Here is a 27,593-nt window from a genome sequence, read left to right on the forward strand (position 1 = left end):
AGCACTTCCAGACAGATCCCTGGGCACACCACTCATCACCAGCCTCCACCTGGGCATAGAACTGCTGACCACAACCCTCTGACTGTGGCCATCCCACCAACTCTTTATTCTTTATCCCCTTGGCTTTCCCTTGCAGATATTTTGCCAATGAGCCTTTTGCTGACTTCCACCGTGTCGAGGGTGTGAGAGGTGTGTACATTGCCACGCTGCTCAACGGCTCCTTCAGCGAGGAGAACATGCGCTCCGTCATCACCTTTGACAAGGGAGGCACCTGGGAGCCCCTGCAGCCCCCGGCAGAGACACGCTATGGGGAGAAGACACACTGTGAGGTGAGAGCTGAGCCAAGCTCCCAAAAGACAGGGGTCCATGGGCTGAGCTGCCTGCATGGGAAATCCCATCATCAGATGGTATCCTGGGCTCCATCAGCAGAGGGGTGGCCAGCAGGGACAGGGAGGTGATCGTCCCTCTCTACTCTGCTCCTCATCTGGAGTACTGTGTCCTAAAGGGAGCCTACAGACAGGAGGGGAATCAACTCTTTGAGAAGGTAGATAACAGCAGGACAAGGGGAAATGGTTTTAAGTTGAGGGAGGGAAGATTTAGGTTGGATGTCAGGGGGAAGTTCTTTACAGAGAGAGCGATGAGGTGCTGGAACAGCTGCCCAGAGAGGCTGTGGATGCCCCATTCATCCCTGGAGGTGTTCAAGGCCAGGTTGGATGGGGCCCTGGGCAGCCTGGGCTGGTATTAAATGGGGAGGTTGGTGGCCCTGCATGTGGCAGGAGGGTTGGAGCTTCGTGATCCTTGAGGTCCCTTCCAACCCTGGCCATTCTGTGATTCTATGATTCCAAAGCAGAGGCTGCAGGATGAAGTGGGACTGAGGCACTGATGATGGTGTGCTTTGCTTCCCCAGCTTTCCCAGGGCTGTTCCCTCCACCTGGCCCAGCGCCTGAGCCAGCTGCTGAATTTCCAGCTGCGGAGGATGCCCATCCTCTCCAAAGAGTCGGCACCAGGGCTGATCATTGCCACCGGTACCATTTTTCCTTCTGTTGCTGCCCAGGGGCTTGGGAGCACGTTATTTTAAAGGCACGAGGAATTGGGTGGCATCTCATTTGTAGATGCAATTAAAAGAAAATGGAGTTTACAAACATGAGTTGGACTCAGTGATCCTTATGGGTCCCTTCCAACTCAGAGTGTTCTAGGATTCTATGAAGTGCAATTAAATGGTGCATTTTGCTGCCCTGTTCTGCACTGCAGTCCCTCTAATGACTGTATGTACGTGTCAGTGCAGTGTGGTGACACTGCAAACCTTGCCTGCTTCAATCCACTCTTCTTTCAGCCCCTTCCCAGCTGGAGGGTTCCTTGGACGTGCAGGGATTGCTGTTTGTCTCACTTCTTCGCTGTAGAAAACAAATGATGGAACATTTGCAGAACCACCAGCTCATTTTGTTTGATCATGTTTACAGCCATATGTTTTTCCCCAGCTGCTTTTAAAACTTGCGATCGTCCTTAAAATATTTGATTTTAAGAGCGCTGGCTTACAGTGGGAAAAATCAGCTCCTCCATCACGGCATTTTGCTCACAGACCAGAATAGCTTCGAGGCAGCTGCCTTCATTTAAGTGACCGCTATGTCTACCTGCGGAGGGATGACTGTTCTCATTCTCCTAGGCTCCATCGGCAGGAGCATGGCGAAGAAAACCAACGTCTACATCTCGAGCAGCGCTGGGGCGAGGTGGAGAGAGGTAAGGGCTCTGGTTGGCAGCTCAGCACACTGGCAGCAGCACGGATTGGGGAGCTGCAGCCCATAGGCAGTGAAGGTGACCTGTGTGCACACATCGAAGAGCTGCAGCCAGAAGATGCTGAATGCCCCTTGTAGCAAAACCATCTTTGGATGCAGGAGCAGGCGCGGTCGCCTCGTGCTGAAGGCAGCAGGTTCAGATGCAGCTTGAGCTCTGTTTGTTCAGCTCGTAGAACGTGTCCTCAGCGCAGGTCAGCCGGTCCCTTGTGGACAGGACTGACAGGCAGAGCTCTGCACAGTGCCTGGAGAGGCTCCAGCCTCTTCCCAGACCGCGGGATGCTGCCCTCAGTGTATGCAGATCTGGTGCTGTTTACTGAGCGGGTGTTTGGTCTGCGGCGGTATTTTTGGTCTGCCTGTGCATTCTGCTGTGAGCATAATATGGTATTTCAACATCTGCAAGCGGTTTCAACACATGCATTAGGCAGCCTCCTTTTCCTCCCCTTAAGTACCCCGTGGGCAGGGTTAGTGCCGGGCACGCCGCGGGTCTGGCTGCTGTCACAGCCTCTGGGTTTCAGTGGAACTGTAGTGTTCATGGACAGAGAGAGCAGCCGACTGCTGTGTCTGTGCAATCCTCCTCTGGCTCGCAGGCAGTTTTGCTTTGCAGAGCAATTAAACCCCATGAGGAACAAGCAGAGGCCGGGCACCACCGCACAGAGCTGCACCTTTGTGCTCTGTGCAGAGGTGTGGAACGGCCTCGCACTGCTGTTGCTCAACTGGGAGGAGCAGCAGCACAACATTTTCTTCCTGGTTTTGGAAGCTGCTGGAAGGCTTATTGCTGTGCAGAGCGCTGTTTTGGTCTCAAAAAGCAGATAAAAGGCACCAAAGTGTTCAGTGACCCTAGCGGAGCTTCCCCAGGCAGGTTGGTGCATGGTGGAGTTGGGTGGATCTGTGCTTTCTGTTTTGAACCCAGAAAGGAAAGCGAAAGTGGTTCTGTGCTGAGGGGAAACACAAATGGTTTCCTTCTGGAGGTGACATGCTGTGCTGCAGGTGATCTCAGTGCTCCACTGGGGCATCCCAATGCACAGGAACAACATGGGGTCTGCAGAATGCCCTGGCACTCTGTATCCCCATGCCTGACCTTCTTCCTTTCACCACTGTTTCTCTTCCAGGCACTGTCAGGACCCCACTACTACACCTGGGGTGACCACGGGGGCATCCTGGTGGCCATCGCACAGGGCACGGAGACTGACCAGCTCAAGTAAGGGCTGCAGCACAGAACTGGGATGCCAGGTTGGGTTTCCCCATTGCAGCCACCCCCATCCTTTTCCTGCAGGTACAGCACCAACGAGGGAGAGACGTGGAAATCCTTCACCTTCTCAGAGAAGCCAGTATTTGTGTATGGGCTGCTGACAGAGCCTGGGGAGAAAAGCACCATCTTCACCATCTTTGGTTCCTACAAGGAGAACGGCCACAGCTGGCTCATCCTGCAGGTCAACACCTCTGACGTGCTGGGTGAGCATCCTGCCCTGGCTGTTAATGCTGTCACCGAACCCCAACCATCATCACTGAGGGATTTGTTCGACAGGAACGTGGAAGAATAAAAGCCTTCTGAAGGCTTTGCCCATGAATGTTTTATAACTGGATCTGGCTTTGATTGCGAGGCAGCGTTTTAATCAAAGAGCAGTTAAGCTCAGCAGAGGAATTTGCTCGACTGAAATTCGTAGCAGATTCCCCTGATGTTTTGTTAGAAGTGGATCTGTTTGGCATCCAGAACGGCTCTGGTTAAACGAGGCACTGCAATTCCCCATCAGTGCAGCAGAGCTGCTGGGCTGAGCATCGCTGCTGTCTGTCTTGGGCTAAAAACCTTGTGATCCAGGGCAAAACATTCATCTTGTGCCAACAAAGGGCATCCTTGTAGGGTGCCAATGGTCTCCGCAGAGCTGCTCCCACATCCCAAGTCCAGGTGCCCCATAGTGCAGTCTGGGGTGCCCACCTTTGACCCAACCTTGTCCCTTCTCTAGGGGTCCCCTGCACAGAGAACGACTACAAGCTGTGGTCGCCCTCAGATGAGCGAGGCAACGAGTGCTTACTGGGGCATAAAACTGTTTTCAAAAGGAGGACTCCTCATGCGACGTGTTTCAATGGAGAAGATTTTGACAGGCCTGTCATGGTCTCCAACTGCTCGTGTACCAGGGAAGACTTTGAATGGTAAATACCAATTAATTTCCTTTGGTCTGGGTTGTACGTCTGAGATAAATATCTGTGACCAATTGCTCTGAGTGGACACATGTCCAATTTACTCTGCCCTTTGTATCGCTGCTTGATTTTATAGCAAGGAGGAAACTAAATAGACTGAAAGCATCCTTTCATTAATAATGGGTCGTGAGACTTAATTAATGTCCCTTCAGCCTTTGGGGAACCTCTGAAAGGCTCTATACAAGAGGAAGATATTGTTAATCCATCACCTTCTTTCAAATGACGGCAGACAATTTACTGTCACACGCAGAGATGCTCTGCAGTGCAGCCCTGTGACCCCACAGCCGCAGGAATGCAGCTGGCCCTGCAGACTCATTTCATCTGCAGCTGAAACCGCACAGCTGTCGGGATTAGGGAATGGGTTCTGGCACTCAGAGGCAAAGGCTTGGGGTTAGTAAGTGAATGGCTTTTTGCTGGCTGAGCTTTCACCTACAGTCCTGTCTGTCCCTTGCTGAGATCTAAGAGGAATCTGGCTCATCACAAGCCAGCTGGGAGCCTTTGAACCACAGCAAAACCAGAGTGGTATAGCCTCCTCCGCAGCGTTTCCCAACCAGCAGCACACCACAGCTCCCATCTTACAGATTGGAATGCTGAGGTGCAGACATGGGCCAGCTGGCAGGGAGCCCAGCCCCAGCGGTTGGCATGGGGAGGCTCATTGGTGGTGGAGAAGAGTCCTAAGGAAAGAAGCTAAGATGCACAGCTAAATATTAGTGTACAGCTAGATACTGGACTTCTGAGATCTTCACACTTTGCAAAAATAGCACAGAAAAGCAGCTCTGTTGTCCTTCTCTCCCTTCCCTGCTCACATCACATCTCTCCTTGCAGTGATTTTGGCTTTAAGCTGAGCGAGGATCTCTCTCTGGAAGTTTGCATCCCAGACCCCGAGTTTGCAGGGAAGCCCTATGACCCACCAGTACCGTGCCCTGTGGGCTCAACCTACAGGAGGACTCGAGGGTAAGCGTTGTGCTTGGGAACCCCATCCTCTAAGGGCTGGGATTTATGGTGATATGACCAAACACATGCACACACACCTTGCAGGTGACAGTAAGTGGGCTGCATGCTGAGACATGCAGCACAACGTCTAGCTTGTAGCTGAGAAGCACTGGCTGCTTCTCAATGAACACAGTGGTTACCAGTGCTCCTGCAACAGCAATGAATTCTGTGTGTTGCAGCTACCGGAAGATCTCTGGGGACACCTGTATGGGTGGTGACATCGAGTCGCGACTGGAGGGGGAGATGCTGCCATGCCCACTGGCTGGTGAGTGCATAAGCGTGGCTTCAGCCCATGCTGCATTCATTAACTGGAATTATCATGAATTAGGCACGAATTAGTGATGCCTACTGAGGCCACGCCAAAGGCTGCCCTTTTGTCCTCATACCCGTACCCAGTGAGACATCACCTCCATGCCTACTTACTCTCAAACATCCAAGGCACTGACTTGCTCTTGTGCCTTCACGCTGCCAGCTATTTGCATTCTGCTCTGTGCTGCTGTAATTTAATCTGCTGTCATGCTGCAGCTCGAGCCTGGGGCTGTTTTGATGCAGGCTGGTGTAGGTTCAGCCTTCGTCCCTGCTCAGCACCGACATGCTCCTCACCCTGCCGTGCCCACTGAGCTATTTGGAGAGTTGCAAAGAGCCCGAAAAGCAAATCCTTGCTTCCTCAGTTCCATGGTGCCTCATACCATGGGAACACTTTCATGTGCGGTGTCTGTTTCTTAGCTCCATATAATCCCATTTGGGGTGTGTAGCCAAAGCTGCTCTCTGACATCAGCCCCACTTGTTAATAGCATTAATGGACTTTACCTGCAGCACGCAATGCCTGGGAGCTCCGTCCCAGGCCGGTTTGGTTCTGCACAAACTGAGATCACAACCCCTCTGGGGTATTTCCCATTGGAAAGTGTCCCCCAGGACTCCCAGGTTTGCAGCACATTTATGTTTTTTTTATGAGAACTCAGAGGAACTGGGAGATGAGTGTTTTGTTTCTAGTTGGCAGCATGCTAATGTGGCAAGGTACTGGTCACAGTGCTTTCTGCCATCCCTACCTCCTCCTTCAGCCCTCTGAGATAAACAATAGCTGCAGTGTTGGTGCGAGGGAATAAGGGGAGCCGTAAGGCTATTAGCGTATTCTAATTAACCTAATCCCATTGAGACAAAGGGCCTTTGCCTCCCTTCCACTGCTCTGCTGGAACACCTGCTCACTGCGATGAAAAAAATCTCCAATTCCCTCTTGACCCCACGAGCACCCCAAAAAACACAGAATCACTAAAAAAACCCCAACTCTGTCCCGCAGAGGAGAACGAATTCATCCTGTATGCCACCCGCTACTCCATCCACCGCTACGACCTCGCCTCTGGGCTCAGCCAGGAGCTGCCGCTGGCCGGGCTGCGCGGGGCGGTCGCGCTCGACTTTGACTATGAACACAACTGCCTCTACTGGGCCGATGTCACACTGGACATCATCCAGGTGAGCAGGGATTCACCGGGGCAAAAGCGGCAGCCTGAGAGTCAGCATCTTGTTTTGGGCGTTTCTCATCTGTCTGCTGTCGTAGAATTGATCGTAGAATGGCTGGGGTTGGAGGGGAGCTTAATGATCAGTGTGCCGGTGTAGTGCATTGATCTCAAATAGTGCTGAGCTCGGGGCATCGGGCTCCACAGCTGAATTACTTCCCACAAAATGTATGATTCTGGATGGTTTGATCCAGAAATGTTGGGATCTTTGGTTGAAACCTGACAAATCGAGATGCTTTTGCTTCCTGTGGCATACACTGATGTGGATATCTTCAGAATTATTCCGTTTCCCGTTTTCTTTCCTAGGGAAGTAGAAAATGGATATACACACGTGGCTGTGCTAACCTCAAGGCTGGGAAGGTTCTGCTTTTTTAGTCCTTTTTTTCTTCCTTTTTTTTCCTCTAGCGTCTTTGTCTCAATGGCAGCTCTGGGCAAGAAATAATCATAAGCACTGGGTTGGAAACGGTGGAAGCTTTGGCCTTCGAACCACTCAGCCAGTTGCTGTACTGGGTCAATGCTGGAATTCCCAAAATTGAGGTACAGTCACACCACCTGTGCTGCAGGGAGGACTGCCCCAGTGTGCCTTTGGGGTCCCACTGCTGGCTGCCAGCCTGCTCCCCACACTGCTCTGGGTTCACAAAGCATCTCAGAATCATTTCTGTTGTAAAAAATCTTCAGGATCACTAAGTCTAGCCATCAGCCTGCCCTACTGAGCCCATCACTAACCCATATCCCTTAGTGCCACATCAGGACATCTCTTAAATACCTCCAACACTGCCCTGGCAGCTTGTTCCATTGTCCAGCCACTCTTTCCATGGAGAAACTCTTCCTAATAACCAACCTAAACCTCCCCTGACACAGCTGTTATCCACTGCCCTGCAGTGCAGCTCCTTGTGCCCATGGCACCTGTTTGATTGGGATAATATGATTTACTGCCACAGTTTTCATGCAGTTTCCCTCCATGCAGCCTGCATCCAGCACAGTCCTCTTCTTTTGTTACGACTCCAGGTTGCCAATCCGGATGGAGACCTGCGTCTCACTGTCCTCAACTCCTCCATCCTTGAGCGACCCAGGGCCCTTGCGCTGGTGCCCCGAGAAGGGTAAGCAAGGATCTCCCACCTGCAGTCAGATCCCTTCTACCATGCAGATCAAGCCCTCCCCTTCAATGCCACAGCCACACAAGAGGAACCAGGGGGAGATGCTGCATGGAAGGCTTATCGCAGATTCATGGAATGGCTTGGGTTGGAAGGGACCTTAAAGATCATCTAGTTCCAACCCCCTGCCATTGGCCACTTGCCCCCAGCAGATCAGGCTGCCGAGGGCCCCATCTGTAGCCTCATGTACCTCCAGGGATGGGGCATCCACAGATTCTCTGGGCAGCAGTTTCAGCACTAGGAGGGAGCAATGAGGATCCCCATGCCGTGACGCTGATGTCACACTGGTAGACTTGAGCTGCCTCTGGCTATGTGCACATGGCCAGCAGAGCATGACAACACCACCTCCTCAACATCCACTTCTGCAGCTCATGGCTAGGTAACCTCCAGCTGCACTTGTGCCCCACAGACTGCAGCTCTGTCAGCCTGCCTTCTGCTCGCAGATCCAGCGCTGCTCTCATTTGAATTGCAAAGAGCTCCTTTCCCCAAAGGCACATCTTTCAAGAGACAGGGAATGCAAAGCGTTCACGTCTCTGCTTGATAACCTGCTCCCTTGTGACAAGCTGTGCTGTTCCTGTTGCAGCTAAGCTCTTTGCCTGTTGCAGGCTGATGTTCTGGACAGACTGGGGAGACTCCAGGCCTGGCATTTACAGAAGTGACATGGATGGCTCCTCGGCTGCCTGCATCGTCTCAGAAGGTGTGCGGTGGCCCAATGGCATCTCTGTGGATGACCACTGGATCTACTGGACTGAGGCTTACATGGATAGGATTGAGAGGGTGGATTTCAATGGTTTGCAGAGATCTGTCATTTTGGACAGCCTCCCACACCCCTATGCCATCGCTGTATTTAAGGTATTGCTGCAGCCAGCCATTTCCACTTTGTCCACATTTCCATTGCATGGTGGGAGCACTTAGCACACTGGGTAGGTTTGGTGGGAAGGAGCTAGCACGTTGCTCACTCTATTTCTGTTCTGGACATGTTCTCCAAAATTCCTGCACCTAGCAACTCCTGCTTCCACTCCTGCTCAAATCCTAGTCCATGTCTTCCTCATCATCCTCACTGTGGGCTGGGAGGGATTTGCACTCTGCTGCCCTGTGGCTGTGGGTGCTCAGGTGCTTTAGTACTTAGCAGTGTGTACCCTTCAGAACGAGATCTACTGGAATGACTGGTCACAGCTGAGCATCTTCCGGGCGTCCAAAACCAGTGGCTCAAGGATGGAGACGTTGGTCGGCCGATTAAACGGGATCATGGACATGAAAATCTTCTACAGAGGAAAGACGACAGGTAGCTAAGAGCACAAGATTGTCTTTGTGAGGATATTGATCCAGGCACCCACCCCGTAGCTCAGGACACAGACCATGGCTTTCCATGCCAAGTGCTGTATGGGGTCTCTGAGCTGCATCACTATGATTGTCAGAGCACTTCCCTAGCCTGCAGAAACATGGGGCTGCAACCTCAAACTGGGATGGGGTTGGGATGGGGCTTCTTGCTTGCCTACAGCCACTGTTGATGGTGTCCCCTTCCTCCCTGGTACCAGGACGGAACGCCTGCATTGCCCACCCCTGCAGCTTGCTCTGTTTGCCCAAGTCCAACAATGGCCGGAGCTGCAAGTGCCCTGAGGGCGTTTCCAGCACCGTGCTGCCCTCAGGGGAGGTGAAGTGTGACTGTCCTCATGGCTACAGCATGAAGAACAACACCTGCGTGAAGGAAGGTAACACCAGGCTTGGTTCCTGCTGTTGTCGTTAGAGTTGGCAGCTTCTTCCATTGACGACCTTCCCAGCTGCCCTTGGAACAAGAAGTGCATCTGATATCCAAGAACAGGGCGTCATGCCTCACCCCAGCTTCTTTTTGTTTTCCCCTCTGCACCAGAAAACACGTGTCTGCCCAACCAGTACAGATGCTTCAACGGGAACTGCATCAACAGCATTTGGCAGTGTGACAACAACAATGACTGCGGGGACATGAGCGATGAGAAGAACTGCCGTGAGTGTCCCGTGGTGGCATTTGCCCATCCCAGTTTAGATGTCTGCTGCATCGGCGCTGCATCTGAGCTGATGTCCCGCGCTCCCTTTGTAGTCATAGGGAGCAAGAGGTGTTCAGAGTGCAGTTCCTGCCCTAGGAACTGAATCTCAAGTTGGCTGGGTGAGCTGTAGCCTGCAGTGTTTCCCCTCTGCCGGGGACACATCGCTCCCAGTCTGCAAGCAGCAGTGAGGCGGGATGCCCTTAGTCCTGCTCCCCAACTCTGACATGCACCTACACTAATAACCCTGCAAGCTGTGTTGAGCACCTCTCAGCTCCCCTCTCTGCTTCACTCATGATGGATCGGCACAATCCATCCTTCCAGCACCACCTTGACCTCCTCCTCTCCCCCATCAGCCACCACTGTGTGTGATGCCGAAACCCAGTTCCGCTGCCGGGAATCGGGGACCTGCATCCCCCTGTCCTACAAGTGTGACCTGGAGGACGACTGCGGTGATAACAGCGATGAGAGTCACTGCGGTGAGCTGCTCTGCTGCATGCCTCCTCCTTCCCTGTCCTCATGCGAGGGACCAAAGCCTGGTGCCACTGCTGAGAGGTTGGGCAGTGCAGTGCTGCTCCAGATCCCCCTTGTTACTCCCAGCCAACAGCTGCCTCCTCCTATCACTGCAGGAGATGACAGATGTGCAGTGATTTCCCCCATCGCTGCAGTCTGGCAGGGAGGTTCTGTGCTGTTATCATCTTTCCCTGCTCCTTGGGCCCTCCCCTGACCCAAAGCCAAATATTTGGTTGAGATTAAAGGCTCTTCTTGGGCAGCCACCCAGCAGGCACATGGCAGCGTGGGCTGCTCAGTGTTGCTTCTGAACTATCAGCCTCCTCTCCCTTTTCAGTAGCCCGTGTGAAATTTTCCTCCTCTTTTCCCTAGGCCTCAAACTCAGCTGACAGCTGTCTGTGCTTCTTTGCAGATGCTCACCAGTGCAGAAAAGACGAGTTCAGCTGCAGCTCAGGGATGTGCATTCGACTCTCCTGGAGGTGTGATGATGACAATGACTGCAGGGACTGGTCTGATGAAGCCAACTGCACCAGTAAGCACTTTGTGGTGATCAATAACATATCGCCATCCCTCTTTATGGGCTCACAGCCTCTCCCAGTAGTGTTCAAGTTGTTGCATTGGAGGTGTTGCACTGGAGGAGTTGTGTTTGGTTGGCTTTGCAAGAGCAGTTTTGCACCAGTTTTGCAGCACTGGCTGCTCCCAGCACATCCCCAGCAGCCCGAGGTGCATCATGGCACAGTGCCGGCTGTGCCTTTGAGGCTGTGCTGAATAGGGAAGTGGGACTTGGCTGCCAGGCAGCCAAAGAATCCTTGTGTTCAGAATGGGCTTCTTTGTTGCAGGCAGGCAACAGACAGGGCAGTGTGCACTGATCTCATTTCAGAGCCTGAACTCTGACCATTTTCTTGCCGTGAAGCACGTTGCAGAAAACTGACATTTCCTTCAGACTCAGTAATGGTGGAGAAGCTGCAAAGGAGAGGCAGGTTCAGCTTGGGAAGTGGTTCTTCTTCATAGCAGCCTTGCTGTTCTCAATGGGTTTGGGAATGTAAAGCAAGTGCCAACTCCAAGTGGAGTTTTAAGGCCATCAGTGAAAGGCACGTGGCCGTGTCGTAGAGCAATGTGCAGGATAGGAGCTGGCCTTTGGGTGCTGAGCCCCTGGGGGATCACATCTGCTGTGCTGAGCTCCTGCATCCTCTATCCACAGGGTTAGATGTGCCTCCAGCACACGAGGTGCATAGCAATGCTCGGGGGGCTGTGGTCGTTGGCACTCTGTGCACGTCGCTGTCTAAGGAGGTTTAATTTATATTGGTATCACTTATCTCTCGTGTGAGTTTCTCCAGAGAGAATTTCTCCTGGAACAGAACCTACTTCAAAAAGCATCTCGGGTTTGTAGAGCCTGAAGTTGAAATTATCTAAGAGGATCACAGTTATTTGAGAAACATTTCATCTGACTCTACTGGCTGTATTTATTGCTCTTATCTGAAATAATTACATTTCACACTGAATACCTAATAGAATATTACTGCCATGAAACTCAGGCATTTTGAAATATCTGCACGTGTCACAAACCAATGTGAAATTCACGAGCATGCCATTTAATTAAGCTGCAGGTTGCTTTTCTTGTTGATAACACTGAGTGCTCACTTGGCTGGAGAGTGATATTTGTCTCTAAAGCAACGACACATGCTGGGCTTCAACCAGCACACCCTACAGCAGATCCTCGGGTGAAAGAAGCCCGAGGGAGGCCCTGATCCCTTTGAAATTCCAAAGTTTTCTAATTTGCATTGGCCACACAAATAACTTTTGCCTGCCCTAATTCCAGACCATCTCCAAAGCTTCTGACCAGTGATTCCCCTACCCTGTGGTCCCCATACAGGGACCCTACACCCCACCAAGGTTCGCTTGCTGTCTGTGCCACTTCTTGCCATCCTAAGATGACCACAGCCACATGTGCTGGCACACACCAAGGGTTGTGCTCAAAGAGCCTCCCCAATCTGGAGGGCGCAGCGGGTTTGTGAGCAAATATGGCACAGAGAGAAATGGACCCCTCCCTGCTCTGCTCCCATCAGTGTTCCGCACCTGTGAGGCCTCCAGCTTCCAGTGCCTCAATGGGCACTGCATCCCACAGCGCTGGGCTTGTGACGGCGATGCTGACTGCCAGGATGGCTCCGATGAGGACCCCACCATCTGCGGTACGTGTCTGCAAACCACGAGAGCTGCAGCCAACACCCATCCCTTCCTATAGGGGTCAGGGGAAAGGGGATAGGGGCTGTGCTTTTGGTACTGAAAACTGGCAAAATGTACCTCATTTCAGAAAAAAAGTGCAATGGCTTCCAGTGCCCCAATGGCACCTGCATCTCAACCAGCAAACACTGCAACGGCATCACCGACTGCGCCGACGCCTCAGATGAGCAGGACTGCGGTGAGTGCTGGGGGCTGCTGAGAGGTGTGCCCACGGTGGGGTAACTGGTTGGTGCTGAGGAAATGGGCTGCTCCCTGAGCATCTGCAAAAGGCACATAAGAGGTGCTGCTTAAGGAGGATCGAATCCTCTCGGTGCCCGTACCAAGCTGTGACGTGTTGTTGAGTGAGGACAGGCTGTGCAGGGCAGCTTGCAGTCCATGAGATCTGGAAATCTGGACCTTCACACATGTCTGTGCAAATGACAGTGGCCTTTCTGCAGGCAGTGCCTGCCATGGTGCCATCCACTCCTCCTGAACTTTCCCCAGAAATTCCCCTGTGCACCCGTTACATGGACTTCGTGTGCAAGAACAGGCAGCAGTGCTTGTCCCACTCCATGGTGTGTGATGGTGACATCCAGTGTGAGGATGGCTCCGATGAAGATGCCAACTACGCGGGATGCGGTGAGCGTGGTGTTGTGCATCTCAAGGCACTTTGTACAGGGAGGGCTGGAGGGTGGAGACCACAGGTGTGGGGAGGGTACCACAAAGCTGCCGTGTCTCCTAAACAGTGGTCCTGCTGTGCTTTCAAAAGTCCATGACAGCTCCCCTCCAGCCCCACAATGACCTTTACTTTCCTCCCCTGCAGCCCAGGAGCCTGAATTCCACCGCACCTGTGACCAGTTTAGCTTCCAGTGTGCAAACGGGGTGTGCATCAGCCTGGTGTGGAAGTGTGATGGCATGGATGACTGCGGTGATTACTCAGATGAAGCAAGCTGTGGTGAGCAAACCCTCAAGCTCCTTGTCATTATGGCTTCTTACTCCTTTGGATACCAGGAGTGCAGGGAACAGGCTCCATGTTCTTTGTACCTACCCATGCATCTGTGTATGTGCGTGTATGTGTATGTGTGTGTGTGCACTGTTTTGTTTTCACTTTGCAATGTCTTGCATGGGGATCAGCATCATTCTCTTTCTGCAAGTAGATTAGCTGCAGCATGCTGCACATCTGACCTGCGGGCACATGTTGTGGTTGAGTGAGTCTGGTGGGACCATAGTGCCTCCAGATTCCCAGCCCAAAGCAGACAGGCAGCTCACAGCCAAGTTCAATATTTATCAGTGTTCCCTGGGCAGCAGTAGGAGCTGTGCACAGCCAGGCAAAGCAGCTGTGCCTTCATTGGAGAGCTGCAGGGCTTGCTTCTCTGCTTCTGCTGTGCTCTGTGTGAATTCTACTGCTGGTTCTGTGACTGTTGGTGCTGTTTGGCTGCACCCAGTGCACATACATTGTAACGTTGCCAACAGAGCAGTGATAGATGTGAGAAGTGGGGGAGTTGGAGAGGAAGAGAAAGGATCTAGCCAAAAATGCTGGGGGGGCTCTGGGGGGGATGCCCTGTTCTTGTACCTTGGCTGTGTTAGAGGCTGTTGAAATAGCACTGGAGCTCAGAGAACTCTTCTCTCCTGGTCAGAAAACCCAACGGATGCCCCCAACTGCTCCCGGTACTACCAGTTCCAGTGTGGGAACGGGCACTGCATCCCCAACCAGTGGAAGTGTGATGGAGAGAACGACTGCGGGGACTGGTCGGATGAGAAGGAGTGCGAGGGTGAGGGTCCCTGATGCTGCACTGAGGCTGCATCCCAGCATCCTGCACCAGCTCTGGGGCTCTAAAAATCCCCCACGAATGTGCTGTGTGCATGCCCTCACACATCTTTACCTTCTGCCTGTCTGAAAATCCCAGCTGGGATCCAGATACAGATAACACCACGTGTCTTGCCGTGCCTTCCCCGCTCCCTTCTGCTGGTGGGGCTCTGACACCCATCCGGTGTCTTTCAGGCTCCCCAGTCCTTCCCATCACCACTGCCATCCCTCCCACCTGCCTCCCCAACCATTTTCGATGCGGCAGCGGCGCCTGCATCACCAACAGCTGGGTGTGCGATGGCTACCGCGACTGCGCCGACGGCTCGGACGAGGACGCCTGTCCCACCTCCCGTAAGCATCCTCACCCCACTTCTCCTCTATCACGTCTGGGGACATACAGGGGAGGGAGCAGGGGTGGCTTTTCAGCTCACACCCGCGCTAAAGGCTGCAGAGCAGTTGCTTTCCCAGCCCCCTGCAGTCAGCAGTGAGGATGGTTCAGGCAGCCCAGCTAGCTGCTAGATGGGAGGACATTGCCATCTAGTGGAACCGGGACCAATGCCATCTAGTGAAGTTGGGACAGCTGTCGGTGCTGCTGGGTTGGTTCTCTTCTCGCTTCTCCCACCCGCAGACCCCAATGTGAGCTCCAGCCCCCCAGCGCCACGCGGCCGCTGCAGCAGGGCCGAATTCGAATGCCAGCAGCTGCACAAATGCATCCCCAACTGGAAGCGTTGTGACGGCCAGCGGGACTGCCAGGATGGCACCGACGAGAGGAACTGCCGTGAGTGTGGGGCTGAGAGCATCTTGGCTGGTTCCATCTCTTGGGATGCTCTATGAGGGGATGCCAAGGGTTAATGCTGGTGGAATCCTGGCAGTAAAAATGGGCAAAAAGCCCCACATGCCAATGTTTTGTTTTGTTTTGTTTTGTTTTTCCATTAGAAGTGCAGCTATTAGTTTTATAGAATCATAGTCATTAGATTGGAAAATACCCATGGGATCATCAAACCCAACCATGATGTAGCACTACAAGTCCAACCACGACCCAGCATTCCATATCCAACCATGATGTGACACTACAAGTCCACCAGTAAACCACGTCCCTAAGCACCATGTCCACACATCTCTTAAATACCTTCAGGGATGGTGACTCCACCACTTCCCTGCTGGGTCCTTCTGATGGTGGGTGTGATCATGCCAGAATACGCAGCAAAGTGGAGATAGGGCCGTTAATGGCACTCTGTGCTCCATCCATGCATCATTCCTGCTTTTATGCCAGCACCCAGCCCCATTCCTGCAGGGACCTTCTCTGCACTGAGCCCTGCAACTTTTCTGCTTGCAGCAACGCACAGCTCGCTGTCGTGCCCCCAGGGCTTCCGCTGTGAGGATGGGGAGGCCTGCCTGCTGGTGACTGAACGCTGCGATGGGTACCTGGACTGCTCCGATGGCAGCGATGAGAGGAACTGCACAGGTGAGCTGCAGCCTGACCCACCTCCCTGCTCTGTATTTTCATGCACGTGAGCTCTCCTGCGTGCACAACTTTTAAGTCACAGACCCTGGATGTAGCATCATGTCCAGATTGCTTCTTTGCCCGTTCTTAACCAGCTGGGACAAACTTGCCAGCCAGCTTCTGCACTGAGATTTTGTGCTCCAACAAACTTCAAACACACAAACCAGCTTTAGGATGAAAGGGAGCATGGCTGTCCATTTCACATGGCCCATGGATGAAGGGACTGTCCCCAGCCCTGTGCTCCTTTATACGGTGACCCAGCTTGCACCTCTCCACTGTCACCCCTGGGCAGATGACCATGATCAGTTGCTGCCTGTGTGCAGCCACGAGGTTCAGCATGGTCCTACTGACCTGCTCAGGGCTTGAGCATCATCCAGGTTTTAGTGCTTTAATTAAATACGGATTGGGAGAGGTTGGGGGAAGGCACTGCTGAGATTTGTGGGGAATGAACACCCCAGGAAAACCATCTGTTTTCCCCTGGAAATTTGCACCAGGACTCTGCCCTGCTTCCCAGCCTCAGCTTTGGAATGCAAGATGTGACACCATGCAAAGAGGGGCCTGGTGGGGAATCTGTCATAGCCCAGATTCATCACACAAGCAGGGGAGCAACTTAGCCTACATCAATGCACTTCTGAAACGTTGATAAAGAGTATTTCGTCAGCAGCCATGATTTGTATTTCTTTGGGTAACAGCAGCACAAAGGCAACCACAAAATGTTCTGGGGAGAAGCAGGAGCATCAGGGTTACGTTCCTACTCTGCATTGCCCACCCCACCTACATTGCACCCCTCATCTGCACAGTGCCAATGCTCCCTCCATGGATTGGCAGTGGAACTGAACTCCTGTTCTGGGCAAAAGGCTGAATTCTCTCCTGCAGCCTGACTCTCCCTGTTGTAGATGACACCATTGTGTACAAGGTACAGAACCTGCAGTGGACGGCTGACTTCTCTGGTGCCATCACCCTGACATGGGCTCGGCCAAAGAAGATGTCCTCGACCTCCTGTGTCTACAACGTGTATTACAGGTACCCCACTGCCTCACTGTGATCAGCACATGTGTTTACAGCAAGGCCCCGTGCTGAATCAGATTTCAAAAGGCAGAGCTTTGCAATCTATTTCTAGTTGGAAAATCTTCCAATGCTTCGTTGCAAAGCAGCCCCAAAATAGCTGCAGCTAGGGGACCTTTGTGAAAAGCTCTTTGTTTCCTTCAGATTGTTTACTCTACAGAAATGTGGGCATATTGGGTGTTCTGTTTCTGCTTGGGTCTTGTCTTTGTGGGACTGCTAACAATGAGAACAAAGTCAGGAAATTAGAGCACAGCAGTGAGAGCAAACCTCAGAGGATAGTGATGGTGCCAGTGAGGCACCGAGCTACACTTAGTTCAGACTTTGAAACAGCTTCCCAAGCTGGTGGTGGGCTTTGCTGCTCAGAAAACTAAGCAGCAAGCTCTTAAAATACAAAGAGATTACATGTCCCCCTCTGTCACTAAGTATATCCCTGACCAAAGGGGTTTGAATCTCGTGCAGGATGGTTGGAGAAAGCATCTGGAAGGTTCTGGAAACGCACAGCAACAAAACCAGCAGCGTGTTGAAGGTTCTGAAGCCTGACTGCACCTACCAGGTGAAGGTGCAGGTGCAGTGTCTCAGCAGAGTCTACAATACCAACGACTTCATCACCCTGCGGGTGCCCGAAGGACGTAAGCGGAGCTGTGTGGTTTCAGCTGGAGCTTGGGTTAAGGAAGGGGTTCAAAAAAAGCGATGAACCAGCACACCTAGCATCACTGCTATCACTAGAAGGGTTCATTGGCCGAGTGAGGGTTGAGCAGGGCTTGGGGGCACACCAGAAGACAATGTCTAAGCTCTGCTTTGTTGGCAGACCCTGCCCTCCTATTTCTGCTCCTCAGGTGACAGCTGTGACCAAACCTAATGCCTGTGCTTCCCTCCCCAGTGCCGGATGCTCCCTTTAACCTCCAGTTGGCCCTCAAAAAAGAAGCTGAGGGGGTGGTGGTGTGCAGCTGGAGTGCCCCTGTGAACGCCCATGGCCTCATACGGGAATTCATTGTGAGTCCAGCTGCTGTTCTGAGTGAGCACAGCCATCTGCAGGGGGCTGGAGGGACATGAACGGGGTATTTAGTGGAGCAGATCTGCTGAGAGCAACGCTGTGGGGCTGTAGACAGCAACACAATCCTCAAAACCATAATTTTCTTTCTGGCTTCTTTTCTAAGCTTGATTAATTCTTTTTGCTGACATTTTGGCATAGAAAGATCTACAGAATTGTTGACACTGGAGTCCTCATCCCCAGTTTTGGTGCTTCTAGGTGGAATACAGCAGCAGTGGTTCCAAGGAGTGGTCATCCCTTAGAACCACCAAGAACTACACCGAGATCAAGAACTTACAGGTCAACACACTGTACACAGTTCGGGTGAGTATCTTCAGAGCTCAGTCTATAGGAGAGCTCTGCACGACCTCTTACTGTTTGCTAGGCAGTTCTAGTCTTGTGCAGCCAACTAATTGCTGAAAAAGTATGATGTTAAAATCCAGCCTTTTAATGTCAGCTCTCAGTGGGGTGCTGGTATTTGCACTGACAGTGTGCATAGATTTAAGACCATTTGTGCCCCTTGATTCGTTCCTCCACCCAAGTGGCCTGGCTGTGTTATGAAACCTATGCTACCAATTGCCCATTCCAGTGTCACTGCAACTGCTCCAGATCTGGGGCAGAGATAAATTTGCTCCTGGCTGAATGACTGCAAAGAGCAGCAGGTAGGTGTGGAGAAGGCACACACGTAGGGGAGGTTGGGTGATTGCAGATAGAATAGATAAGAAGTGAAAGCGTGCCAGCCCTGAGGAATGTATGCTGCCAGTGTCCACGTGCAGGATGAGCATGGGTACCTGTGGATACAGGCATGATTCTTACCTACGCTGGGGCTGATCCATTCCGTTCCATGGTTACAGGATTTTATAAGACAGCAGTTATCTGCAGAGCCCCTTCCTCCATTTAGATTCTTTAAAGTACTTAAAGTAGACTGCTTTATCTGTGTAATAAGCATTTTATTGCCAAGTAATTTAGCTATTGTTTGCTTCAAAGTCCTTTTCCCTGAGCTCCGCCGTGTCTGTAACCTTGCTCTCACCTCGCTGTGTTTGCATCATGAATGGCTGGTGACATTCATTCACATTAACTGACCGTCTCATCTGAAAGGTTGCTGCGGTGACCAGTCGAGGAGTGGGAAATTGGAGCATCTCTAAATCCATAACCACCATAAAAGGCAAAGGTGAGTGCTGTTATTCCAGTAAATGTTGCTGTGCATTGCTCAAAGGTGGATTGCCATTGACTCATGTAGGTCCTACACTGGGCTAGGCAGGATGCACCTCCACCAGCTCTTCCAGCATCACTCATTGAGAGAATGCTTGCTAATTATCTTCTTGCTTTATGGTTGTGGTGGTTGCTGCATTTCATGTAGATTAGACCACTGAAAGACTACTGAGGCTCCCAGAAACTGTTGCAGCGTTGCAGTTGACAGTAGGTAAACCCAAACAACACGATAAATTGTTTCCCTCTGAAGTGCTGTTTGATAAGCCTTTTGAAGTCATTTGTATTCCTGACAAGACTTTTTCCTAGTCTATATTCTGATGTCAAAATTGTCTGCTTTCTAGTTTGTTAGATAAAAGTGCACGCTCACAGCGTTGACAAAGAAAGGATAGAAAACATCATGCTACTAAAAATGCAGAATGCTTGCTTGTGTGAAATGTGGGAGTACCTGATCATTGGAGATAGGTGGAAAGCAGAGGTAGAAGAGCCATCAGAACTTGCTATGAAGTTTCTTGGGATTGCAATAACAACCATTTCTCCCTTTCCTTCCAGTCATTCCTCCACCTGTCATACGCATTGAGGGCTACACTGAGGACTCCATAAGCTTCAGCCTAAAAATGAATACTAATATCAAGGTAAAATTCTACTCTTTACTTCTGAAACATCAGTAACAGAAAAGTTGGATAAGTGGTAAATACTGGATGGGATAAGCTATCACCCAGTTTAGTACTGCAATCATATTTTGAAACTAATTATTCCATTCCCGTTTATTACTTGCTACTCATCAGCTGTCCCAGCTCTCTTAATTACTATGGAAAATATGACTTAAAGACAGAAGTGATGACTCTTTCACTGCATCCAAAATAGCTGAACTTACGTCAGTTCATATCGTGTGCCATCGCTGCTTGACAGGTCAGCGGTTACGTTGTCAACATCTACTGGACATTTGATGCACACAGGCAGGAAAGAAGAACTCTGACCATAGAAGGAGAAAAGTCAGTCCAAAAAGGTAAGTTGTTTAGATGTAAAGTTTTGCTTTGGTCACCCCCCAAATGGAGGGTTTTACTGACAGCTACAAGGTTTTCCTTTTTGTCACTGCAGCTCAGCTGAGTATGTTAAGAGAAAATCCTGGGAGGACAGACTGGTAAAACTCTGGTCTCTCTTCTTAGCAGTTTTCAAGCAGATTTGGGATTTATTCCCTAGAGCTGCACTGGCCTTTTCTCATCACAGGGATTTTGTTTATTGATTCTGCAAAAAAGTCAACTGTTTATTGGGCTTGTCTACAGTGTGCGTCCCTGTTAATCAGCTTTATTTGGGGTTTGGAGGAATAACTAGCATGCACAGTCAAGATTTGTGAAAGCATCCCAACATGGGCAAGCAAGGCTAGCTTAGATACCCAGGTGATTCTGTGCAAAAGAAACTAATCAGAATGAAGGACAACACATAGCAAGAGAGAGACAATCCTGTCTGAGACTATTTAATGCTGCTGACCATTTCCTGATGCTTCCACCATATAGTACTGTGCCTCACCTAACAGTGTGAATCTCTCTCCCTGCTCAGTGGCCAACCTGACAGCTCAAACCCCGTATGAAATCTCTGCTTGGGCTAAGACAGAGCTGGGTGACAGCCCTCTGTCTTTTGTGCACGTTGTGACCAGCGGGACGAGACCCATCCCACCAAGTCTCAAGGCCAGGGCCATCAACCAGACAGCAGTGGAGTGCACCTGGACCGGACCGAGGGATGTTGTAAGGCCCTGAGGCTCTCCTTTCTCACTCACTGGGATGGGGTCTGACTCAGAGCTTAGAAAAAAAAAAAGACATTTTAGAATGGGATTGTTTGTTGGGGCTGAGTTAAAAAACCCTGAAAAATTTCTGGTAAAAAAATGTAAGGAAAAGTGCTTGCTGCCACTACCATACCGGCACAGAAAGGCTTTTTGTTGTTTGTTGGTTGAGCTGCTGTTGCATAGAGAAGTGGCTGAAACAGATAACGTCATGATGCTCTCGTGGCCTTCTAACTGATGGATGTGTTGTCAGAGGTGGGAGCAGGTTCCTCAGATGAGGACCTTAATCAAAGGAGAGTGCTGCTGAGCAGCCTGGTTGGCAGACCAGAGCTAAACTTGAGCCCAGGAGGAACAAATCCCTAAAGAGCAGCAGCTCACCATGGTTTGGGTGGGAGCTCTGTGCCGTGACAAGCTTCGTACCATCCCTCTTGTCCTCTCCTCTGCAGGTCTATGGCATCTTCTATGCCACGTCCTTCCTGGAGCTCTACCGGAGCCCTCACAACACCACCACAACCTTCCACAATGCCACCGTCATCGTGCAGCGGGACGAGCAGTACCTGTTCTTGGTAGGCTGCTTTTCTGATCCCCTCCCACCCACACGATGGGCTCTGGTTTGGCACCAAAGCCTGAAGGCACCGCACTAACTTCTGGGTCGTCCCTTCAAGGTCCGTGTGATGTCTCCCTACCAAGGGCCACCATCTGATTACGTCGTGGTGAAGATGATCCCCGACAACCGGCTTCCCCCGAGGCACCTCCATGCAGTGCTCACAGGCAAGACCTTCGCCGTCATCAAGTGGGAATCTCCCTACGATTCACCTGACCAGGACATGGTAGGACCTCAGAGCCAAAGCCCCGATTCACAGACAGATCCCTGCCCCACCATCGACTTACCCCTCCTAAGCTGGTCCCCAGCAAAGGCTTAAATCTGGTTTAATGATGGTGGAAACCCTGAGGAGACACAGGCTTGCATTGCATCTCTGCTCATTGATAAATACAATCTGCAATTTTCCTTCTGCCCTTATCATAGAATCATTAAGGTTGGAAAAGACCTCTCAGATCACCAGGCCCAGTCCCAACCCATGCCCACTGTGCCCACTGACCATGTCCCCAGGTGCCACATCCCTGCTGTTCAGGAACACCTCCAGGGACAGTGATCCCAACCGCCTCCTTGGGCAGCTGTGCCGCTGCATCACCATCCTTTTGGAGAAGAAGCTTTTCCTAACATCCAACCTGAACCTCCCCTGGTGCAAATGAAGCCCTTTACCTTTTGTACTATCCTAGTTACCAGGGAGAAGAGATCAAGCCCCTCATCTGGGACACAGGTCCCAGCAACTGCATTTTGTCTATCTGTAAATAGCCATCTCAGGCAGGGCTCCAGCTTGTCCAGCAAGGGGCTCAAAGTCTGTCTATCTGCCAGCCTTCTGTAGAGCACAGGCATGGCTTAATGCCATTTTTACCCCCCAGTCTGATGTCCTGACATTGCATGAGATTGCTAGTGAGTCTGCAGGAAAGTGAGATCTGTCATTCACTGTGCCTGCCTTTTCTCCCCTTCAGTTGTACGCTGTTGCAGTTAAAGATTTAGTAAGAAAAACAGATAAAATCTACAAAGTGAAAACACGGAACAGCACGGTGGAATACACCATTAAGAAACTCGAACCAGGAGGCAAATACCACGTGATTGTTCAACTGGGAAACATGAGCAAAGAATCCAGCATGATGATTAACACAGGTAAAGGAAGAAGTATTGAAATGCCATCCTACTGTAAAACCCACCAGCAGATCCTATCAGCCATACCCTCCCCTCCAGCACAGCCTGCACTGTGCTGACAAATAAAGCCCCCCCCACCCCTTTTGGAAGTGCCCCCCTTGCTGCTCCTCAACCAGAAAACGAGTAGCACTGCTAACCAAACCTAACCTTCCTGCTGTTTTCTCTCGTTTGCAGTTCCACTCTCTGCACCGGATGCCTTAAAAATTATAGCAGAAAATGACCACATTCTGCTCTTTTGGAAGAGTTTGGCATTAAAGGAAAGCAATTTCAATGAGAGCCGGGTAAGGGGCACTCTCCCCCATCCTACAGGTAGCATTTCATTAATGCTGAGAGCAGAGTTGCTTGCAGGTCTCCTGACATTACCCTGTCAATACAACAGGATGCTCTGCTCTCTGAGCGTCCCTGCTGAGCTGTGTTGTTGTTTTTGCCCCACTCAGGGTTACGAGGTTCTCATGTTTGACAGCCTGCTGAACCGCACGGCCTATCTTGGGAATACCACCGAGAACTTCTTCAAAGTTTCCAACCTGAAGATAGGTCACAACTACTCCTTTGCAGTCAGGGCCAGGTGTCTGTATGGTGGGCATATGTGCGGGGAGCCGGCCACGCTTCTCTATGATGAGCTGGGAGCTGGTAAGTCACTGGCACAGCCCCCTCTTCCTCCGTGAACACTACTAACAAAAGCCTCAAAAATGGACCCAACAGGAGATAGTGAAGTATTATACAGATGGCCACTTGGTGGCTTTGCATCCTAGCAGGTCTGAATAGAAGAAACCATCCTGAAGTCATAGGATGGAAATATTAGCAAGTTGGATGCATTTGGGTTGGGTTTGTTCCACCAAAACCCACACCCTCAGGACACTGCACAAGTAGCAGCGGGAGAAATGTCATATCAGTTACAAGTGCTTCCCTGCCTCCCTGCTCTGTAGGTGGAGACTCCTCTGAATCTCAAATAGGCAGATCCACTGACGTGGCTGCCATTGTGGTCCCCATCCTGTTCCTGCTGCTGGTGGCCCTGGGGGCTGGCTTCGTGGTGCTCTACACAAGGCACCGCCGGCTGCAGAGCAGCTTCACCGCCTTCGCCAACAGCCACTACAGCTCCCGCCTGGGCTCGGCCATCTTCTCCTCAGGGGACGACTTAGGTATGTAGAATCAAAGAGTTGTACAGTCCTTGAGGTTGGGAGAGAGCCTTAGGATCATCAGGTCCAACCATCAGCCTAGTATAACTTTTGGGGTCATGCACTGGGATCTCAGGTACTCCAGATCAGCAGATGACCTAAATCCTTCATCATGCTTTGGGACATCTTTAGTGTAAAACACCTTATGGGTTTGATCTGATTCTAAGAGTATAAACCTATCTCAGGATTGTGTTGTTAGCAGCTTCACTTAAACACCCCCTACTAATGAAAATTCATTAAATCCTGGGCATCACAAATATAACAACTGGTAAGAGCAACATGCTGAGGCACTACTTTTGGGGCCAGTTCAGCTGCGTCTCACAGAATCATAGAATCATTCAGGTTGGAAAAGACCTCTCAGATCCCCAAGGCCAACCCCAACCCATCCCACTGCCCACTGCCCACGTCCCTCAGTGCCACATCCCCACATTTCCTCATCGCCTGCAGGGATGGTGACCCCACCACCTCCCTGGGCAGCTGTGCAGTGCAGCACCACTCTTTCAGAGAACATTTTTTTCCTGATATCCGTCCTGAAACCAAGGGCAGTGTAAAAGAGCTCCGGGTTTGTTTTCCAGGAGATGAGGATGACGAAGCTCCCATGATAACTGGATTTTCGGATGATGTCCCCATGGTCATCGCGTGAAGCGCGCTTCTGACTGTAAAAACCAAATGGTGTAAATATTTTATTTGATAAAAATAGTTGATTGTTTATTTTAAAAATGCACTTTGAGTTGCAATATGTTATTTTTCTATGGGCCAAAAAATTTAAGAAACACTTTGTAGTAATCAACTGTGAATTGCAAACTAGTTTGGTTTAGTAACAAATTGCTTTGATTTAACATTGATTTAGTCTTACAAGGCTATGCTTGCTGGGCATGCTTTTAAGTCTGTGAGATATTTTCCGTTGACTAAATTGGCTACTCAATTTATTTTTCTAAGACGAGAATAAATTTATTTTAAAAAAATTCAGGAGATTATATATGTAGAGAGAGATAAGTAATATAGTCCCTGAAGGTTTTGCTTTTACTTAAAAAAAAAAATCCTTTGGACTTTGTTTTATATGAAAGAATTTTTGTTGTGTTAATTTATTGGGAAATCTGCTCGAGAACAGATTTCTGAAGCCGTCAGACGTTGTACACATTCTTGTGTAGAACATGTGCCACTTTATCTTGCGAGGCAGTAGTATCTTGGCATCCCCACCATTGTTCTTGCCATGAGAACAGCAATCCTTAGTTCTACATATTTTTCCCCTTGTTCAAAGACAGTCTCTCAGCAGTGGCCGACCTGCTGGCTGTGATGTAATCAGTCTGTAATTCATGTCAGTGTGACAAATTGCCACCACCTTAGCACGTTGTTCCCAGGAAAGCTTTTCCTGTGTTGCTGCTCGAGGTGTGAGGATGTTGGAGGGCTGGAAGTGGGACCTCCACCAGCTCTGCAGCCGCAGAGCTGCAGGTACCACACATCTCCACCCGTCTCGCAGCAGGCGTTGCTTTCCTTCATCACCATTTCCTACAGGTAGCTGCGGTTGCACCTTCTGCTTCTGAATAACATATCTATAATATATCCCTATCACTCATCGTGCCACACGTGCTGTAGCCATAATACTGGCTACAGAGCAGTAGAAATGTCTCTTTCCTGTCGTTGAAGTTATTGTTTTGGTGAATCTCCCCTCCAGTCCCACTACTTGCCAACCCAAGAGTGCGATATGAGCGGGTGCCCACGGCTCACGCTCGGCCATATTCTATATATGCAAAGCCCAGGAGCTCCGTGCCAGTGCAAGTAGAGCACGCTGTCTTGTCACACCTGTTCCTTGGTTTAAACCAAAAAGTATTTTTGCTGTGTAAATTGCAGTCTTCCTACAGATGAAATGAGAGAGGCCAACTATGTTTTGATACGCAACCGACCCGTTTAATTTCATTTACAGAAGATGTATGAAGCGTTGAGGTTCTGTAGGGTTTGATATGCTATAGAAATACTGACTCTATTTTTAATTACTGGTGTTCTCATTCCCAGTGACAGATTTCCTCCCCTAGAGTTGGGACCAAATCACAACCAGATTTTAGGAGCAGCAGCAAGCTGGCCAAGTTGCAATATTTTTACCATGTTTGAGGGTCAGGTGCTGTTCTTGGGCAAAAATCTCGAGTAGATCGACCCAGCTTGTATATCTCAAGTTGTCTGAAGTGACAGCTGCAGGGAGAGCAGACCCTGACCCAGAGGCAAAACGATCCTACATAGATATAAATCAGAAGATTTATTATATTTCTGCAGGGATGGGGGAGGCTGAAAGCAGAGTTTAAAAGCGTTGCATCCCTTCCTCGTTAAGCAAATATTAATTCTGGCACTGGTATCCAAGAACTGCAGTGTGGTATCCCAGAAGGTGGTACCCTCAGAGAGTGAGTAATGGCTAAACTCTGCTGCTCTGCTCCCCTGGGGAAAACTGCTTGAGGGAGGGCTGCAGAAGGTGGATGCCAAAGGGGAACCTTGAAGCCACTTTGCATTCTGCAGCAATCCCTTGGCTGGATGCTTTCAGCTGGGATGGGTCACCTCTGGCTGCAGTGAAAGGCTCCTTTGTGCTGCGATGCTGTGAGCGCTGCCAGGAGGCGGTCTGCTGGAATACCATGTTCCAAAAACGTCCCCAATGCAATGCAGGGAGAGCTTGTGCAGTGCAGCCCTTGCCTTTGTGCAGAGCTCCTGCACCTCTGCTCGCTGCACTGCAACATGTGGGGCGCTCCCTCACAGTGCAGAAATCCCCTCTGTGCTCTCAGCAAAGCAACTTTACAGGGCTAGTGTATTTTATATATAAATAGAGAAGTCTAAGCTCAAGGCAGGGAATGGGCAGGATAGATGCAATTCTGGGCAAATTGTATATTTTTATGAACTTTTGAAGCACGGAATCTTGTTCACAGAGATGTATATGGGGTGGGAGGGTTCTGGTATGCATATGGTACATGGATGTGGATGCATATTTTGTTCCTTTTTGTTTTTTTTTTATAAGCTTGATGCAATGGGGCATGAATCCTTTCCCTTTTGGGAGGTGGCCTGGGTTGACCTGATGGGAACCCAGAGAAATGTTGGGATCTGTGATGAGAAAAAGGGTATTGGAGGCACAGGGGCTGGCAGGAACTTCTGGTACCCGTGTTTGAGCCCACTGCAGATGCTGGCTGGTGTTCTTAAGTCCATTTGAACAACAAACTGAGGCTGTAAAGGTCCTTTGTGTTCTCAGGTCAGAGTGACGTCACAAAATGTGAAATCTTTTTGTCGAGGCAGACTTCAGCAGTTCACAGGTGGAAAGGTAAAACTCCATGCGGGAGAGACCCAAATGGCATTTCCCGAAACAACTTTCAATCTCCTTCAAATGGACTTCAGAACAGGCAGGGTAGCATGGAGTTATTTACTCTGGGATCCGCAGAGCTCCTGGTACAGCCCTAACAGTGACAGCCCTGGGGTGGGCTCCAAGCAGCCTGGTGAGGTTTGCAGTAGCATCCACTTCTAATCAGGTTCCTTGAGTGATGTGTAATACTGTACTGTTTGAATTGCTACTCTGTCTCTTTTTTTTTTTTTTCCTCTCCATTCACTGATTTCTGCTGTGTTGTTATTGCACAATTTTGAAGGAATTTTTTGTCTGTTTTTTTTTTTTTTTTTCTCCCTCCCCCCACTTAATAATAAAAATGGACTGGGTAAATAAAACAGCTCCTGGTTTCCAAAATCATTATCGAGCCTTTCACGCAATAAAAGGCAAAGCGTTCCCCCGAACCAGCTTTCTGCATCCATGTTGCACAGGATGCCACTGCTTTCCTATTGCTGTTGGCAAGCACACCTGACACCCCAGCAGCTACAGGCAAAGCAGAGTTACG

At 50.5% G+C, this 27,593-nt stretch overlaps 1 protein-coding gene across 1 annotated transcript in view; it reads left to right on the top strand.

The window, feature by feature from the left end:
* The window catches only part of SORL1 (sortilin related receptor 1), a gene marked incomplete at both ends in the record, with an annotated part of 34,797 nt that extends 10,415 nt beyond the window's left edge, over nucleotides 1-24,382 (top strand). The window contains 40 exons of the mRNA XM_079545838.1: nucleotides 137-329; nucleotides 908-1,025; nucleotides 1,664-1,737; nucleotides 2,903-2,991; nucleotides 3,067-3,245; nucleotides 3,755-3,941; nucleotides 4,815-4,943; nucleotides 5,162-5,247; nucleotides 6,280-6,452; nucleotides 6,902-7,033; nucleotides 7,505-7,596; nucleotides 8,256-8,502; nucleotides 8,797-8,935; nucleotides 9,189-9,362; nucleotides 9,521-9,634; nucleotides 10,028-10,150; nucleotides 10,594-10,713; nucleotides 12,248-12,370; nucleotides 12,493-12,600; nucleotides 12,906-13,040; nucleotides 13,225-13,356; nucleotides 14,039-14,173; nucleotides 14,404-14,559; nucleotides 14,837-14,986; nucleotides 15,545-15,673; nucleotides 16,609-16,735; nucleotides 17,237-17,406; nucleotides 17,658-17,770; nucleotides 18,027-18,131; nucleotides 18,906-18,978; nucleotides 19,569-19,651; nucleotides 19,929-20,025; nucleotides 20,577-20,761; nucleotides 21,243-21,362; nucleotides 21,462-21,626; nucleotides 22,351-22,525; nucleotides 22,739-22,845; nucleotides 23,002-23,194; nucleotides 23,491-23,703; nucleotides 24,315-24,382. Of these exons, the coding sequence (XP_079401964.1) occupies nucleotides 137-329; nucleotides 908-1,025; nucleotides 1,664-1,737; nucleotides 2,903-2,991; nucleotides 3,067-3,245; nucleotides 3,755-3,941; nucleotides 4,815-4,943; nucleotides 5,162-5,247; nucleotides 6,280-6,452; nucleotides 6,902-7,033; nucleotides 7,505-7,596; nucleotides 8,256-8,502; nucleotides 8,797-8,935; nucleotides 9,189-9,362; nucleotides 9,521-9,634; nucleotides 10,028-10,150; nucleotides 10,594-10,713; nucleotides 12,248-12,370; nucleotides 12,493-12,600; nucleotides 12,906-13,040; nucleotides 13,225-13,356; nucleotides 14,039-14,173; nucleotides 14,404-14,559; nucleotides 14,837-14,986; nucleotides 15,545-15,673; nucleotides 16,609-16,735; nucleotides 17,237-17,406; nucleotides 17,658-17,770; nucleotides 18,027-18,131; nucleotides 18,906-18,978; nucleotides 19,569-19,651; nucleotides 19,929-20,025; nucleotides 20,577-20,761; nucleotides 21,243-21,362; nucleotides 21,462-21,626; nucleotides 22,351-22,525; nucleotides 22,739-22,845; nucleotides 23,002-23,194; nucleotides 23,491-23,703; nucleotides 24,315-24,382 (5,431 nt within the window). The remainder of the gene's footprint in view (nucleotides 1-136; nucleotides 330-907; nucleotides 1,026-1,663; nucleotides 1,738-2,902; nucleotides 2,992-3,066; nucleotides 3,246-3,754; nucleotides 3,942-4,814; nucleotides 4,944-5,161; nucleotides 5,248-6,279; nucleotides 6,453-6,901; nucleotides 7,034-7,504; nucleotides 7,597-8,255; nucleotides 8,503-8,796; nucleotides 8,936-9,188; nucleotides 9,363-9,520; nucleotides 9,635-10,027; nucleotides 10,151-10,593; nucleotides 10,714-12,247; nucleotides 12,371-12,492; nucleotides 12,601-12,905; nucleotides 13,041-13,224; nucleotides 13,357-14,038; nucleotides 14,174-14,403; nucleotides 14,560-14,836; nucleotides 14,987-15,544; nucleotides 15,674-16,608; nucleotides 16,736-17,236; nucleotides 17,407-17,657; nucleotides 17,771-18,026; nucleotides 18,132-18,905; nucleotides 18,979-19,568; nucleotides 19,652-19,928; nucleotides 20,026-20,576; nucleotides 20,762-21,242; nucleotides 21,363-21,461; nucleotides 21,627-22,350; nucleotides 22,526-22,738; nucleotides 22,846-23,001; nucleotides 23,195-23,490; nucleotides 23,704-24,314) is intronic.
* Nucleotides 24,383-27,593: the final 3,211 nt, after the last annotated feature.

Source organism: Tetrao urogallus, assembly GCF_951394365.1.
Source record: "Tetrao urogallus genome assembly, chromosome: 22".
Classification (NCBI taxonomy): Eukaryota; Metazoa; Chordata; class Aves; order Galliformes; family Phasianidae; genus Tetrao; species Tetrao urogallus.